The sequence below is a fragment of the Carassius carassius genome, chromosome 3, assembly GCF_963082965.1.
Source record: "Carassius carassius chromosome 3, fCarCar2.1, whole genome shotgun sequence".
In the NCBI taxonomy this organism is placed as follows: Eukaryota; Metazoa; Chordata; class Actinopteri; order Cypriniformes; family Cyprinidae; genus Carassius; species Carassius carassius.
The window spans coordinates 9,778,606-9,794,477 of record NC_081757.1 but is presented as its reverse complement, the minus strand read 5'-3'; the positions used below and the strand labels follow the sequence as shown (position 1 = coordinate 9,794,477).

The following is a 15,872-nucleotide window of genomic DNA, read 5'->3' as shown; positions in this document are numbered from 1 at the left end:
ACATAACTGCAACTCTTATAACAGAATGTTTTCATCCTTTGATGCGGATGCTAATATAGTTTTCGTTTTTGTTATAATTATCCTTAAAGTTATTGTCTTTGGTGTGAATGGATTAAAAAAAACATTGAAAATTTAAAATGTCTTTGCTATCAGCTTCTGTTTACTGTTTAAGCCTCGCTCTACAAAGTCGGAGATTGACTGATGGTCAGTTATGTGAAATATTTTAATATTATCTGTACATATGCGATATACTCATTTAAAATTCATCATTTTAACATTTTTGTTTTTGCAAGTATTAATTCACCCTTGCTAAATATATTTCACTTAACCAGTGATTCAGTGATTTTTATGATTATTTTTAAGCTAAATTAGGTAGCTCTTGCTTATTTTGGACTTTTTCCTTTTTTTTTTAATCGAACCACTGTTGGAGCAAGGTTGCTTGTTTTTTTTCTTGTGTGATCTGGCAACATCGCGTAGAGTGCTTTGAGCGAATAGACGGGAGGAGGCAGAACCGAGCTGACATAGACAAGAAACGTCCACGTTTGTCAGTTTGCCAATGTTTGATTACTGAAAAACAACGCATAACAGCAATAATAAACGCATTTCTTCTCTATCTTCATGCCTTGCCGCTTCAGCTCGCATGCTCAGTGTGTGTCGGAGGAGAGGATGCGTGGCTAAAGACCTCAGTCCGGATGACAAGGCGCGGAGAGACTGAAGAATCCGCATCCTGAGCATCCTGAGCATCCCGACAGACAATCACAGCGATGATGGAGGGGCCACACGAGTTTTTATGCGGTGTTGTTGAGGGTACGTTTAAGAAACCACATTTATCTGGGTGCTTGGGTGGGAGCCACAGATACGACCAAAGAGATACATGAGATTTATTCGTTAAATGGCACGTCTAACGTGATTTAGTGCGGTAATGTATTGTCAAACTGTTATTTACTCAAATTACTTACTTACGCCAAGCTATAAAGACACATATACTTAGCCTCTAAAATAACCCATTTTCTAATTTACGGGCTAGTAGGGCAATTCATCTTATTAAGGCGCCGTGGAGCATCCTGGGTATTTATTTCCATATTTATACTGGACTGTGATAGGAAGCAGCTGGCCAGAAACCATAACACACACACACACACACACACACACACACACACATTTTCAGTTACACACACATTTCCGTCCCCTGTGCACACACAGGTATGTTGTGCATATCTCCTAATTGGTCCCTTACTCTTGTTTGCAGCTCAGTGTCACATTATTGGCTCGGTGGGTGATTTGTCTTTTTTCTCCTGTGGAAATGTCACCCTGCTGGATTCCAGTAGCTTTTTCTTACTGACCCACATCTGTTCCACAGTTGCAAACTTTAGGACCACACTGGCATGAATATCCAATATCAGGGTTGTCGCTAGAATATGTGGGAAAGAAGAGAGGAGACACACTTTGTGATCTATAAATAAATCTAACTTTACTTGCAATGATATATACTACGTAACAAATCTATGTAGTCATTTATATTATTGCAAATTGTGAACAATAGTATCACCCAGCTTTCTATATAAAGTTAGATATTTAAGTATATCCAGCTATATCTGCATACATACATAAATACATCAACTGATATATACTATACAGCAAATTTGGACTGTTGCAGAATGTAAACTTTATTATTACCCAACTGTAATTTGCTAAGTACAACTATAAAGTATGATGATATTAAGATATCATTAACATTAAAGTCATGTTTTTTTTTTCTGTACACTTGCCTTGACAAGTCACTGCCAGAGGTGGGTAGATTAATGACAAATTGTAATCCATTACTGATATAACTATAACTACATGGCAAAAATTGTAGTTAGTAACAGTGAAGTGCTGCAACAGATGCTAGTTTGTCATGTTACAGTGAAAAGAAGATGAATGTAGAACATCCAAATTTCAGTCATACTCTCCAGTCGTGAAGTTTAAGTTTCAGACGTCATGAGACAATATGAGATTTTGACTGCATCTTATTTGTATTCTGAAAAGCACTATACAAATAAAATAGACTTTTCTTGACTTGAATAATCACGTTAATAAAGCCAGACTGCTGTTAAGTAAAAGATACACTGAGTTTCTGAATAGAATTTTTCATCCTGATGGCCAGAGCCATACATTCCATACAACATCTTTCTATGTAAATGTATTCTATACAAATTATTGGTTTGTTGTTGTTCACATACCAGTAACCAGTCATGCTATATTCATAATTACTGAAGCAAATCAAGCATGAATATATGCGTTGTTTGCTTTTCCCATCAGAATGGCTGGCAGCATGAATAATAAATAATAACCAACCGCTGTATTTCCTAATGCAGCAAAATCTAATCCTAGAATGCTAAAGCAGCGTAATGATGTGCGCTCCCAAAAACTGTCAGTGCCAAATTTTATAAAGTTTTTGAAAGTTAAGATTGGATTTGTCTTGTGAATTTATTTATCAGCTCTCAGTACAAGTTAGTTTGAGTTTATTGAGAGGACGGATGCATATTGTAAATGTGGATATGGATGTAACATGTATTGACTTGTTTTTAATGCTACAATAATTTAATAAATATTAAATATATATTAAATTATACATAAATATTTAACTTCATGAATTACATGAATTCTGTGTATCTAAATGTTTTACTAATTATTCTAAAAAAAATTTGCACAAGCAACCATAAAAAGTCTGTGCTTGCTTAAAAAATCTGTTTCTCATTTAAGCTTATTTTGGCCAAGAACTAGATGGAAAGAGACCACGTGACCAATTTGTGAAATGACCAGCCATAAAGTATTCAGAGTGAATTCAAGTAGTGCCGTGGTAGTCTTCATATTTTTTTTTTTACTTGAACTATGCATTTTACTTGTTACAGAGTACCTCAAACAAAGCTTTGCTAGGCTACATATAATCCTGCGCTGCTTCCCAGTGTCCACCCCTAGCGATGGCCCTGACTGCTATTACATAACTGGTCCAGTATAACATGAAAGCTCCAAGCCAATATAATAACAGTCTGCCCAAAATCCGACTGTTTTGAGTGGGTTGCAGTGAAGAGGAGGCAGAAGAGAACCGAAATATTGAAGCTTTGTGTTATGGTTATGAAATTCTGCCTTGTATAAATGGAGAACAAATCACGTGTGTGTCTGCATGTGTTAAAGGTGTGATTTATCTGTATATTGCACTCTTTAGGATTCTATGGGAGACCCTGGTCAATGGAACAAAGGAAGGTGCTATTTCAGTGGTAAGTATGGGATGGGATGACGAGATTGCACTTTATATGCATTTGTATATCAGGGACACCAAATATTATATATTATATATCTGCATTTATGTAATGTAAAATGGGATATTTATTTGGATCAACATGGTGGCATCATAGCAGTATGGGGGGCAGCACAGAGCTGCTGGTGCGTTGCAGAGGTGTAAAGTTGTGTAGGCAGAGAGACAAATGGCTTTTTATGACTAATGACTGGACACTGGAGCCAGCATGACTCCACTGAGCCAGTTTCACACTTCTTCATACATTAGCCATGGTGAAGTCAGTGGCAAGTCCATTTTGAATCAGAGCATGGGTGAAGTAGAAGAAAAGAGAGAATGTATTATTATTATTTGCTATATTCTTAAAGGAATAGTTCATCCTAAAATGACATTTTGCTGAAAATTTGCTCACTCTCAATACATCTAAATGAGTTTGTTTCTTTATTGGAAAAGATTTAGAGAAATTTACCATCATAGTGAATGTGTGCCATAAGAATAAGAGTCCAAAAGCTGATTAAAGCATCACATTGGTAATCCACACAGCTTCAGTACATATTTGTAATACATAAATCAACCATTAGGGTGTTTTAGATGTTAATTGATGGATGGAGTGGTGTTTTTATTATCTGTTTGTACTTTCATTCTCATGGCACCCATTCACTACAAAGGATCCACTTGTGAGCAAGTGATGTAGCGTTAAATTTCTCCAAATCTGTTTCGATGCACAAACATCTTGGATGGATGGTGAGGTAAAGGGAAGTCGTGGCCTAGTGGTTAGAGAGTTTGACTCCTAACCCTAAGGATGTGGGTTTGAGTCTTGGGCCGGCAATACCATGACTGAGGTGCCTTTGAGCAAGGCACTTTAAATATCCTGAAAATGTTCATCTTGGGGTTATCTTTTTGAGGTATCCCTGCTGAAAACACCATCTTTCCATGATGGTTCAGCCTGATTTAGTGCTGGTCTAGCTGGTTGCCATTATGGTTTCCAACAAAAATGAAGCTGTTGGTCAAGCTGGTTAACCTAGGAAGTCTTCCTGTAGGGGACAGCAACACATCAACACTTAAAACAAGTATTAGCTGCTGTCCCGTATTGAGTTCTTGCTCCCATTCTGTCAGAAAGCAGTTTTTCTCTCTCTCTGCTGCAGCACTAATGAACAAGCTCACACTTTACTCAGTGAGCTGACATTAACTAGTAGATTCGATCAGCAAAAAATAAGTTCTCCTTCCTTTAAGTTTGGTAAAGCAGATTTTCTTAAACTTGATATATTCGTTCCCATTCTGAGACATCTTTTTAAACACATGGTATATGGCATACACACTATGTGAAATATTACTGATTTGTATATATATATATATATATATATATATATATATATATATATATATATATATATATATATATATATATATATATATATACTTGGTTTGTGATGTCCAAATCAGTAGAATTTACAGTGTGTGAGAATCCATCTGCACAGGAAGAAAGGAGAGAAGCGAGGGAGTATCCCACCCACACATACAAGTGAAAGAGGCACTGGTCCAAACTCAACCCTGGATGAAAAGATTAATAGTGCAGGCGAAAGAAAGGGAATGAGAACTTTTACACGCTCGAGTGAGAGTGAAGCGATTGTGCTGATGCAGTAGATGAAGGGAGAGAAGGAGGAAAAAAAGGAAGTGGGGGAGAAAAGAGTGAATGATAGATTCTGTCTGTGCATTAGAATTTTAAATAGGTTGGAGAGGGAGAGACCCAAAATTAGCTTTGTGTATGTGTGTGTGTGTGTGTGTGTGAGTGAGTGTGCACATGCTTGCTTGAGGTTAACCTTTGGGGAGGTTCTTTAATATTTTAGACAAGCACTAGCCTCAATCTATTTAGGGAGTCTGCTTTTCTCCTGAGACGCATACACAGACACACTCATTCTATGGTAGGCAAAGATGTAATATTTAATCTATAGTTAACTCGGTTTTTGTCTGAAATCTTGATTAAGACGTTAATCTGGAAGAAACCCATCCTCTGAAACAGTCATTTTACAGATCACAGAGTACTTGGCATGTTGAGTTTTAGAAAATAAACCGTCCTATAACACTTTCATCACTAGTTTATTTAATGTCCACTAGCAATGTCCAACAGTATATAGGCTAAACATCATGTGCTAGTTTGCAAAGAAGAATTAAATAATATTTTTTTTTTAATAATTTCGGCAAATGTACAAATTGATTCTACATTGTGCACTGACATGTTGAATAATATCACTGACATGTTGGTTACCAAATATAATAACTTTTGATATTTTTAAAGGGACAATTGCAAAATGATTACTCTACTCATTATGTAGATTGTAAAAATGTAATATTTTATTTAAGATTTGGCATATTAAGATTTGGGTTTAAAGAATTAAATAATCTGGGGCATGGATGAAGCAATAAAATCTTAAAGCCATTTTTTATTTTAATTGCAAAAGCATGGCAAGAAGTTCTTAAGATTTCTTAATGTTTTATTGTGACCTTTACATCACAGATGTTCCCATGGGACTTGAAAGTTCAAGTTAAATCTCTGTATTGGTAATAGTGCGCAATTTATGCAGAAATCATGATCTTCATTTAATATTTATTTAGAGGCTATTGTCATTGCCACCAAAATTATATACTATATTAATATATATTACATTAAGAACAACACTCAAATATCACACTGCAGATAAACTGGTTCTGTTCATAAATAGGTTGAAATTCATAGATGGGCAGACCATTCACTTTTCTCCTCTGCAGAGGAATCGACCCTTTGCTGTTGTTAAACTCACACTCATTCCCTGCAGGAAATGCGATCCCTTATATTATTAATGATGCAAGATCAATGAATGTCTCTATTTTCTGCCTCTCTCTCTCTCTCTCACTCTCTCTCTTTCTCCCTGCTGTGCCTTGTGCTCTTCTTATACAATATTCTCAAAACATGATTGAAAATTCATTTTAAATTCTGAAATGATTTGTCTCTTAATTCACCTTTTCCCTATTGTCCCTTTCAGGATGCAGATGTGGAGTTTGAACACATATCTGTATGGTCCTAAAGATGATCTGAAGCACAGGTTACTGTGGAGGGAGGTTTATTCAGCAGAGGAAGAGGGTAAGTATATTTATTTATACACAATTCTTATATATTTCAGATTACAGTATATAGAAACACTGGGTTAAGGTGTTTATTTAATCTGTCTATTTTAATTTCATCCTTTTTTCAGCTAAAGGCTTTCATTATTTTTATTATTACTGCCTCAAAAATATTAATATCTAGAAAACATAATCTGAGCAATCAGAATATGAATGGTTGGTCGTTTTAGCAGAGATTGTTAAATTGTATTTCCAAGAATAAGATTCCTAAATTGCAACAAAATCACATTATTATACAAACATAATAGTATTAAATTGTATTTTGCCATTATATGCCATTCAGTTATTGATGTGAGCTGCTGCTGTGTTAGATTTTCATATCTTAACCGAAATGCCTTTTTCGGATAATTAACTATATAGAAAGATACATTTTTGCCTGCATTCAGTGTAACAGAAAATAGTGTGATTCTAGTATGGTATTTGTGGCACCATTGTGGCCGTATCACACCTGAAAACCTTTCACATTTTCATTCTCTCTCCCTCTTTCTGTCACGGTCTCCAGCTCAGTTGAAAGCTTTGGTGTGTGAGGCAGAGTCGAGGGGTTTGACATTTGTATACGCTCTTTCTCCGGGTCAGGACATTGTCTTCTCCAGCTCTTGTGACCTCACACTGCTTAAACGCAAACTCAGACAAGTAAGCAAACTCGCTTCATCTCCCTCTCAATTTTATCATGCTTTCTTGTGATGAAAGACACATTTACACTGTTGTTCTATTTGACTAATATGTGTTAGTTCATGATTGCCACTATTTCTCCACTAGGTGTCAGATCTGGGCTGTCAGGCTTTTGCCCTCCTATTTGATGACATTGATCACTCCATGTGCCAGTCAGATACAGAGGCCTTTTCCTCATTCGCTCACGCCCAGGTTACCGTGGCCAATGAGATCTTCCGTTTCCTGGGGGAACCACCTGTCTTCCTATTCTGTCCCACTGGTTAGCTAATACATAAATATGTCAAGCTTAGTTCATTACAGAGCAAAATTCAGTTTAATAAAGTGGCACATTTACTTAATGTTACCTTAAAGGAGTAGTTCAAGCAAAAATTTAAAGTTGCTTAAGGTATATTAACTCTCAGGCTATCCAAGATGTACAAGAGTTAGTTTTTTTCATAAGATTTGGAGACGTTTAGCATTACATCAGTTGAATCCAATCCATCAATTAACATCTTGTAAAGTAAAACCTGTGTGTTTGTAAGAAACAAATAACTCATTGAGGCATTTAACTTTAACCTATAGCTTCTGGCCAAAATATCCATAATCTATACTTTGTCCTCTCACATCAAAATTCACTAACATATATGTTAAGAACAGTTTTGTACTGTTTGTGCTTCTGAGCAGTTTTTGATGTGTGAATATTTCTCTCCAATTTTCAGACTAGACTAGAGAAAGCAATGATTTGAAGTTAAAAATGCCTTATTGAAGGATTTATTTAATACAAACACACAGCTTTTACTTTAAAAGACATTATTTGACGGACTGGAGTTAGGCAGATTACTTGTGTATTATTGTGATGCTTTTATCAGCTGTTTGGACTCTCATTCTGACGGCACCCATTCACTGCATAGCATCCATTGGTGAGCAAGTGACGTAATGCTATAATGGTAAAATTCTCCAACTCTGTTTCAATGAAGAAATCAAATAAAATAAATAAACATTTTGAATGACCTGACACCGCTCTTCCCATCTTAAAACCTCATCCTCTGTGCCTTTTTCTTACATTGTTCACTCCTTCTTTCCCTCAAACAGTACTGTGCTGTTATTTGTTTTCTCTCTAGAGTACTGTAGTTCTCTGTGCACTCCTAGTGTGTCAAAGTCTCTCTACCTGCTGACAATTGGGGAGGATCTTCTCCCTGGCATCTCTGTCATCTGGACTGGTGAGAGACATTCTCAGTGTGACCTTAAATGATGCATACTCACTGAGTGTCAGTTTGTAACAGAAACCACACTTCTAACATTCACATATTTGATCACATCATTCTCCTACAGGAAATAAGGTTATATCACGGGAACTGAGTCCTGAATCACTATCTGAGGTCCAGTCGGTGCTTCGAAGGCCACCCCTCATTTGGGACAACCTTCATGCTAATGATTATGACTCCCGACGTGTCTTCCTTGGGCCTTTTAAGGGCCGCCCCCCTGGACTCAAGGCCCATCTGAGGGGTCTGCTGCTAAATCCAAACTGCGAATTTGAAGCCAATTTCATCCCTCTGCATACCCTGGGAAGCTGGTATAAAGAAGGAAAGGAGGAGGGGAAAGGTGAGAGCAGAATGGAGGATAGAGAGGCTTATATATCATAGTATGGCTGTAGTTGTTAAGATTATGAGATTGATTCCCAGGGAATGCAAAATCTGATAAAATGTGTATCTTGAATGGAATGTAAGTTGTTTTGTATAAAAGCATCTGCTACTGTAAATTAATGAATGTAAAAATGTAGAGCGTTTAAACATTGAATGAACAAACATACAGTAGCACTCAATATTAAATATTGAGTATTCAATATATTAAATATTCTGCCCCTTGCTGACCTAGTGTAACCTCTGTAGGTGATGAAGAGGCCTATAGTGTGGATAGAGCATTGTCATCTGCCTTGCAAGACTGGATGAAGGAGCTCAGCCTTCCTCTGCAGCCTGGTAAAGCATCCTGAAACATCTATTTAAAAAAAATAATTCTATTTATTTGCAAATTTTATTTATGTACATTAAATATATTTAAATTTGTATTTGTTATGTCATAAAATTGAATAATGACTGAAACATTTTTATTAACATTTTATTATTTTATTAACATTTTAGTGCTAATTAGTAATATTTGTAACTAGCATTTTTTAATATATTTTAAAATGTTAAGTTTTACTAATGTTATGTGATTTTGTATTTTATTAGTTGTATAAAAAAAAAAAAAAAAAATATATATATATATATATATATGTGTGTGTGTGTGTGTGTGTGTGTGTGTGTGTTTTTTTTAAGTTTCAATTTCTGTTTATTTCAGTTTTAGTTTCACTTATTTTGGTACTTAAACTTATTTTATTTCAGCTAGTTTTAATTGATTATTAACTGATTATTGTCACAAAGATCTGTAAGTGCTGACATTGCTCACTGTTTCTTTTAGGACGTCAAGTGAGGCCAACAGACCTCAAGCCCTTAACGCTCTCTGTTAAATCAAAGTCCTCCGATAGCTCAGACAATCAACGTGGAGCCCAGCCTAAATGTCCCATAACCTCTTCCCGGAGCACAGGGGCACTCGCTAGCGATGAAATCCCAGCAGACCCTCTTATGAGCCAGGATCTGAAAGCTGGGGAGAACCAGGTCTCCAGGAGCTTCAGCCATGAAAAGATCTCTAGAAGGGGATTGTGTTCTGGGAAGGTTCCTCTCAGCGAGGCCCAGGTCCAGTTGCTTGTAGGCCTGTACTACCTGCCTCATGAACATGGACCACCTGCTCAGAATCTGCTGCAGGACCTCACGTGGCTCAAAGCCAACTGTCACTGCGTCAGTGTCAATGGCAATGGCAAGAAGGCCTCGCCACAGAAGGTGAAAAGATCCTTTTTATTAAACATATTCACTATTAATTCACTTGTCTTTTGATATGTTTATAATAAAGTTGATGATATTGAGATTTTAGTAATGATTCACCATGAAAGTAGTATTTGGTTGAGGTTTTTGGTGATTATTTGTGCTCTCTCAGGTAGAGGAATGGCGGGACCGTGCGGGCCGTTTCCTGGCTGCGTGTGATGATGTGGCTTTACTTCATGGTGCTGTTGTGAACAGCATCAATAGGGCTGTTCTCTACGACCTTTACCCTTACATCTGGGACTTGAGAAACACCCTGTTGGTGGCCAAGGCTTTCATCTGCTGGCTAGGTGAAAGAGACAGTAGGGATGATTTGATCTTGATGATCTTTTCCTGTCATGTAGGCCTTTTCCCTTCATGTGATAAATCAAAAGTGAGGAACCCATCTCCCATCTTCTCACAAGCACATTTCCTTTCACAGAGGGCCGTATACTGAGTGAAGGTTCTCCACTAGGCTCTTGGAAGAACTGCTTCCACTGTGAGTGTCAAACATGCATACATCCTATACACTGTAGCGTATTCATTTCTGCATATTTAGTTTTCTAAAGTCTATACTAGCTTTGTGTGAAGAAAAGAGAGAAATGTAGAAATGTTCAGAAATGAAACATGTTCTGGTTCATGTTAGTGTACACTGCTTTTCTAATGATTGGTTTTATTAAGTAAAAAAAAAAATAGATATATTTACAACCCGAATTCCGGAAAAGTTGGGACGTTTTTTAAATGTTAATAAAATGAAAACTAAAAGACTTTCAAATCACATGAGCCAATATTTTATTCACAATAGAACATAGATAACATAGCAAATGTTTAAACTGAGAAAGTTTACAATTTTATGCACAAAATGAGCTCATTTCAATTTTGATTTCTGCTACAGGTCTCAAAATAGTTGGGACGGGGCATGTTTACCATGGTGTAGCATCTCCTTTTCTTTTCAAAACAGTTTGAAGACGTCTGGGCATTGAGGCTATGAGTTGCTGGAGTTTTGCTGTTGGAATTTGGTCCCATTCTTGCCTTATATAGATTTCCAGCTGCTGAAGAGTTCGTGGTCATCTTTGACGTATTTTTCGTTTAATGATGCGCCAAATGTTCTCTATAGGTGAAAGATCTGGACTGCAGGCAGGCCAGGTTAGCACCCGGACTCTTCTACGACGAAGCCATGCTGTTGTTATAGCTGCAGTATGTGGTTTTGCATTGTCCTGCTGAAATAAACAAGGCCTTCCCTGAAATAGACGTTGTTTGGAGGGAAGCATATGTTGCTCTAAAACCTTTATATACCTTTCAGCATTCACAGAGCCTTCCAAAACATGCAAGCTGCCCATACCGTATGCACTTATGCACCCCCATACCATCAGAGATGCTGGCTTTTGAACTGAACGCTGATAACATGCTGGAAGGTCTCCCTCCTCTTTAGCCCGGAGGACACGGCGTCCGTGATTTCCAACAAGAATGTCAAATTTGGACTCGTCTGACCATAAAACACTATTCCACTTTGAAATAGTCCATTTTAAATGAGCCTTGGCCCACAGGACACGACGGCGCTTCTGGACCATGTTCACATATGGCTTCCTTTTTGCATGATAGAGCTTTAGTTGGCATCTGCTGATGGCACGGCGGATTGTGTTTACCGACAGTGGTTTCTGAAAGTATTCCTGGGCCCATTTAGTAATGTCATTGACACAATCATGCCGATGAGTGATGCAGTGTCGTCTGAGAGCCCGAAGACCACGGGCATCCAATAAAGGTCTCCGGCCTTGTCCCTTACGCACAGAGATTTCTCCAGTTTCTCTGAATCTTTTGATGATGTTATGCACTGTAGATGATGAGATTTGCAAAGCCTTTGCAATTTGACGTTGAGGAACATTGTTTTTAAAGTTTTCCACAATTTTTTTACGCAGTCTTTCACAGATTGGAGAGCCTCTGCCCATCTTTACCTTTGAGAGACTCTGCTTCTCTAAGACAAAGCTTTTATAGCTAATCATTTTACAGACCTGATATCAATTAACTTAATTAATCACTAGATGTTCTCCCAACTGAATCTTTTCAAAACTGCTTGCTTTTTTAGCCATTTGTTGCCCCCGTGCCAACTTTTTTGAGACCTGTAGCAGGCATTAAATTTTAAATGAGCTAATTAAGTGGATAAAAGTGTAAAATTTTCAGTTTAAACATTTGCTATGTTATCTATGTTCTATTGTGAATAAAATATTGGCTCATGTGATTTGAAATTCCTTTAGTTTTCATTTTATTAAAATTTAAAAAACGTCCCAACTTTTCCGGAATTCGGGTTGTAGCAAAAGTGTTGCAAAACATTATTTCTATTCTACATTCTATTCAATTAAGAGTTTTGGAAAACAAACATTACAGTTTCCACAAAGAGATTAAGCAGAATAAATGTTTTTAACATTGATAATAATATTGAAAAAAATTTGAGCACCAAATGAGCATGTCATAGCTTTGCAATCACATGCATAAATTAGATTTGCAGATTTAAAAAAAAGAAAAAAAGTAATTGTAATCTGTAATAATGTTTCACAATATTGCTGTTTTTATTTTAGATAAAAAAATGCAGCCTTAGTGACCAATTCAGAAATAATAAAAAAAATTACCAACTCCAAGCTTTTGAACAGAAGTGTATTCAAACAGTAGTATGTTCAAATATCGTTCATCAAAAATATGGTGCATCAAAAAATCAACACATTACACGTCTCGTAACCACCTGAAATATGACACATTTGAATGTGTTCACAGTTAAGTAACACAAAATGATTTGTTTAAACCTACTGGTTCCTGCAGTGGATTGATGTTTGGAATTGTTCACAGGGTGTGGGGCTTCTTCGGGGGCGGAGCTCCATGGTGTGGAGGCGGAGCCATGGGTGTTTAAAGGAGGACTATCTGGAGAGGTGCAGGTAAGAATAATATAATTAATGATTGAGTTACAAATTAGATTACATTAGGTTAAAGGACCAGACTGATTTGTTGCAGTTTTTCACAGTCTCCTTGATGTTGTCCTGTTTTGCTCTTGTTTTGTCTGTCTCTGGTGTTTGTGTGAATCAGATGCTTCTGCCTGTGGGGACCAGCAGTGAGTTGTTCAGTCACCCTCCCCCTCTGTTCCCCACCTCTCGACTTTATAATATACGGCCATTCCAGCAAAAAGACAAGGTGACTCAAGCACACTTGGAAACCACTTGACTCAATCTCATTACACATTTCTGACCCATTTTTTTCCATAAGTCTAGGTGGAGCTGTACCGAATGGTGCGTCAGTTGCATCAGAGGGGTAAAGGGAGCCAGGATGCTGCCATCTCCCATCCAGATTTCATTGGGGACAGGCAAGAATTGCTATCAAGCGTATTATCTGTATTTCCTTGATGTTTTGCAGTCAAGAGGTATATGAGAAATATCAGCCTCATTCTGGTGTGTGTTTGTGTTTCAGGTGTCTGGGTGCGTCTCTGGCCTTGTGCCCAGAGTACAGCTTGGTTCTGGAGGATGAACTGGGTGTATGTGGGTGCGCTGTGGGTATTCTGGATGTCCGCTCCTTTGCCAAAAGATGTCAGGCCACCTGGCTACCTGCTATGAGGGACAAATATCCTTCACGCCCCCATGGAGCGAGTGGACATACTGCAACAAAGTTAAAGAGTTAAAGCTAAACACACAAGCACACTTATTATACAGTACTTTTAACCACTTCAGCTGTTATTTAGATTTTTTGAGAATAAGGCATATGCAATATTGGACCCACCGGTGGGTCCCCAGAGTTGATGTGGTTAAAATGGTGCATTATAGTAACATCTAATCCTGGCACTTTCTCCTCCAAACCTCTAGGAGGTGCTGTTGTATTTCCACGAAGAACAGGACTATCCAGATTCCCTGCTGTATCATTTCCCATCTCAGCTCAGACTCGAGGCTCTTCCTGAACTGGTGGATTGTAGCGTCAGTCGTAGCCTCCTCACAGCCCTGCTAACGGCCCTCAAAGCTAACGGTGACTTTAAGCATGTTTCCAGACTGGCTGATAGTGTCATTGAGATTAGCCTTGAGTATTTCATTTCTCTTTCTTCCTCAGGTTCACAGGGTGTATTTTGCGAGGTCCAGCCTACAGATGGATTACGGATGGAATTTCTGACAAAACTGGGATTTCTGGAAATCCTCCGCGGAGAAGCACGGCCTAGAGAAGGTGTCGTTTTGGGGAGGCTGTTATAAGCAGATATCCGAAACACACATGATCCAGCTGAAAGGAAATCAGATTTCAAATGAACATGTTGCCATGTTTGAAGCTGGAGCTGTGGTTATAGTTGTGCTTAGAAAAATGGTTGTGCTTAGAAAGTCCTCTGGTGAAGCATTAAGGTCTATTCCCCAAAACAATCAAATAAAAAATAAACTAAATGCATTTTGCATGCCAAATTCAAATCCCAGGTCAGATGAAAAAAAACATTGTACTATGATGATCTGTGATTTTTGAAGGCTTTTTAAGCATTTGCATTTCAGAGAATAACACAAATTTGGCATCAGACTGATTGTTATTCATTTTGTTTTGTTAAAATACTTGGTTTGTGAATATTTTATTTATAATAGTACAAGCCACAATAAAAATGTACAAACACATTTAACAAAACAACCCATGACGCTGGACAATAGGTCTGGGCTTCAGAGAAATGTAGGTTTATGGTATGTGTTTACACTGAAAGTAGCTGTGGGACTATCAGAGATTGTCTATAGGCACCTTTTGTGATTATTTGAACATTTCTTGACATGTTTTCACATTGGTCTTGGTGTGAACAGGCCTTTAGGCTTTATGGTCAAAGCTGGGAGCTTTGTGAAAAAAACATTAGGGACAAAATGAGAACGTAATAGTGATCACTTGTTTACAGCTTCATCTTTGTTAATCAGCATTCAGTGTGCTTTCTCGCTGAACCATGCATTTGGAGCTCTTTTATTGGTTCACATAAACTTTTGGTTCTGCATTTGGGGATGATAAAACTTGCTGTTTTTTATTGCGTGTGTCTGTGTTGCAGCTATGGATGGTTGTAGGAGCAAAAAGCACAATGTTTCTCTTTTATATTCAACACACACACACACACACACACACAAACTTCACCTAGCCAGTCATGGTCAGGCTCACAAAGCAGACTTTAGAAATATCCTGAATATTGTCATGAAATAGACATGAAATAGCTCCTGGAGTGTGCTGAAGGGACCCTGACCTCCCAAGATCGATGAATCATGATGCATCTCACAGGGCTTTTTATAGATCTTTCTTTGAATGAACTCTCTTTTTCTCTCGCACATACTCACTAATCTTCTGAGAGGCTAAATTATTGTTATCTCTAGCTACCTATCTTCTGTCTTTGTCCCTTCACACACACACACACACACACACACACACACACACACACACACTGTAGGCAGGTCTGTCCACACATTCAATAATATGCCTTTTGATCTTTATTCAATAGCCTTTTTTAATCGCCATGGCAATCATAAAAAGAAACATAATAAATTAAATCTGCTTTTTTGAACCATTGATTTGATATCGTTTGATATAATCTCACTGATTTGAGATTATTTGCTAGTTTTTGTACATTTATGGTTAAAGACATTTGATTTTGCATGCTAACTTTACTCTCCATCCATTTTAGAGCACTTTCACTATTTCTGCAGGTTTTAATGTTGGAATTTTGATATGTACACTGAAAGGTTTCAGCTTAGATAGTAATATTTAATGTTAAATTGTTTGCATTTAATGTTTTTAAGGATTATGGTACAGTACAACTGCAGTTTTTGTAATAATGGAATAAAATGTGTTTACAGCATCATTAAAACCTTTCCTTTCTCGCAAAAGGTCTATGTTTTGGCTGCATTTGTTTGATAAAAACCAAG

The 15,872-nt window shown here is 37.4% G+C and overlaps 1 protein-coding gene across 1 annotated transcript; it reads left to right on the top strand.

The window, feature by feature from the left end:
* Positions 1-484: 484 nt before the first annotated feature.
* si:dkey-183c6.8 (protein O-GlcNAcase) lies at positions 485-15,833 on the top strand. Its single transcript, XM_059527994.1, has 18 exons — positions 485-807; positions 3,209-3,260; positions 6,298-6,395; positions 6,939-7,069; positions 7,196-7,367; positions 8,209-8,307; positions 8,420-8,689; positions 8,977-9,063; positions 9,545-9,963; positions 10,118-10,292; positions 10,424-10,480; positions 12,820-12,905; positions 13,054-13,158; positions 13,236-13,327; positions 13,432-13,626; position 13,752; positions 13,821-13,977; positions 14,059-15,833. The coding sequence occupies exons 1-18, from the start codon at positions 765-767 to the stop codon at positions 14,193-14,195; spliced, it is 2,376 nt and encodes a 791-aa protein (XP_059383977.1). The 5' UTR covers positions 485-764; the 3' UTR covers positions 14,196-15,833.
* The last annotated feature ends 39 nt before the right edge of the window (positions 15,834-15,872 follow it).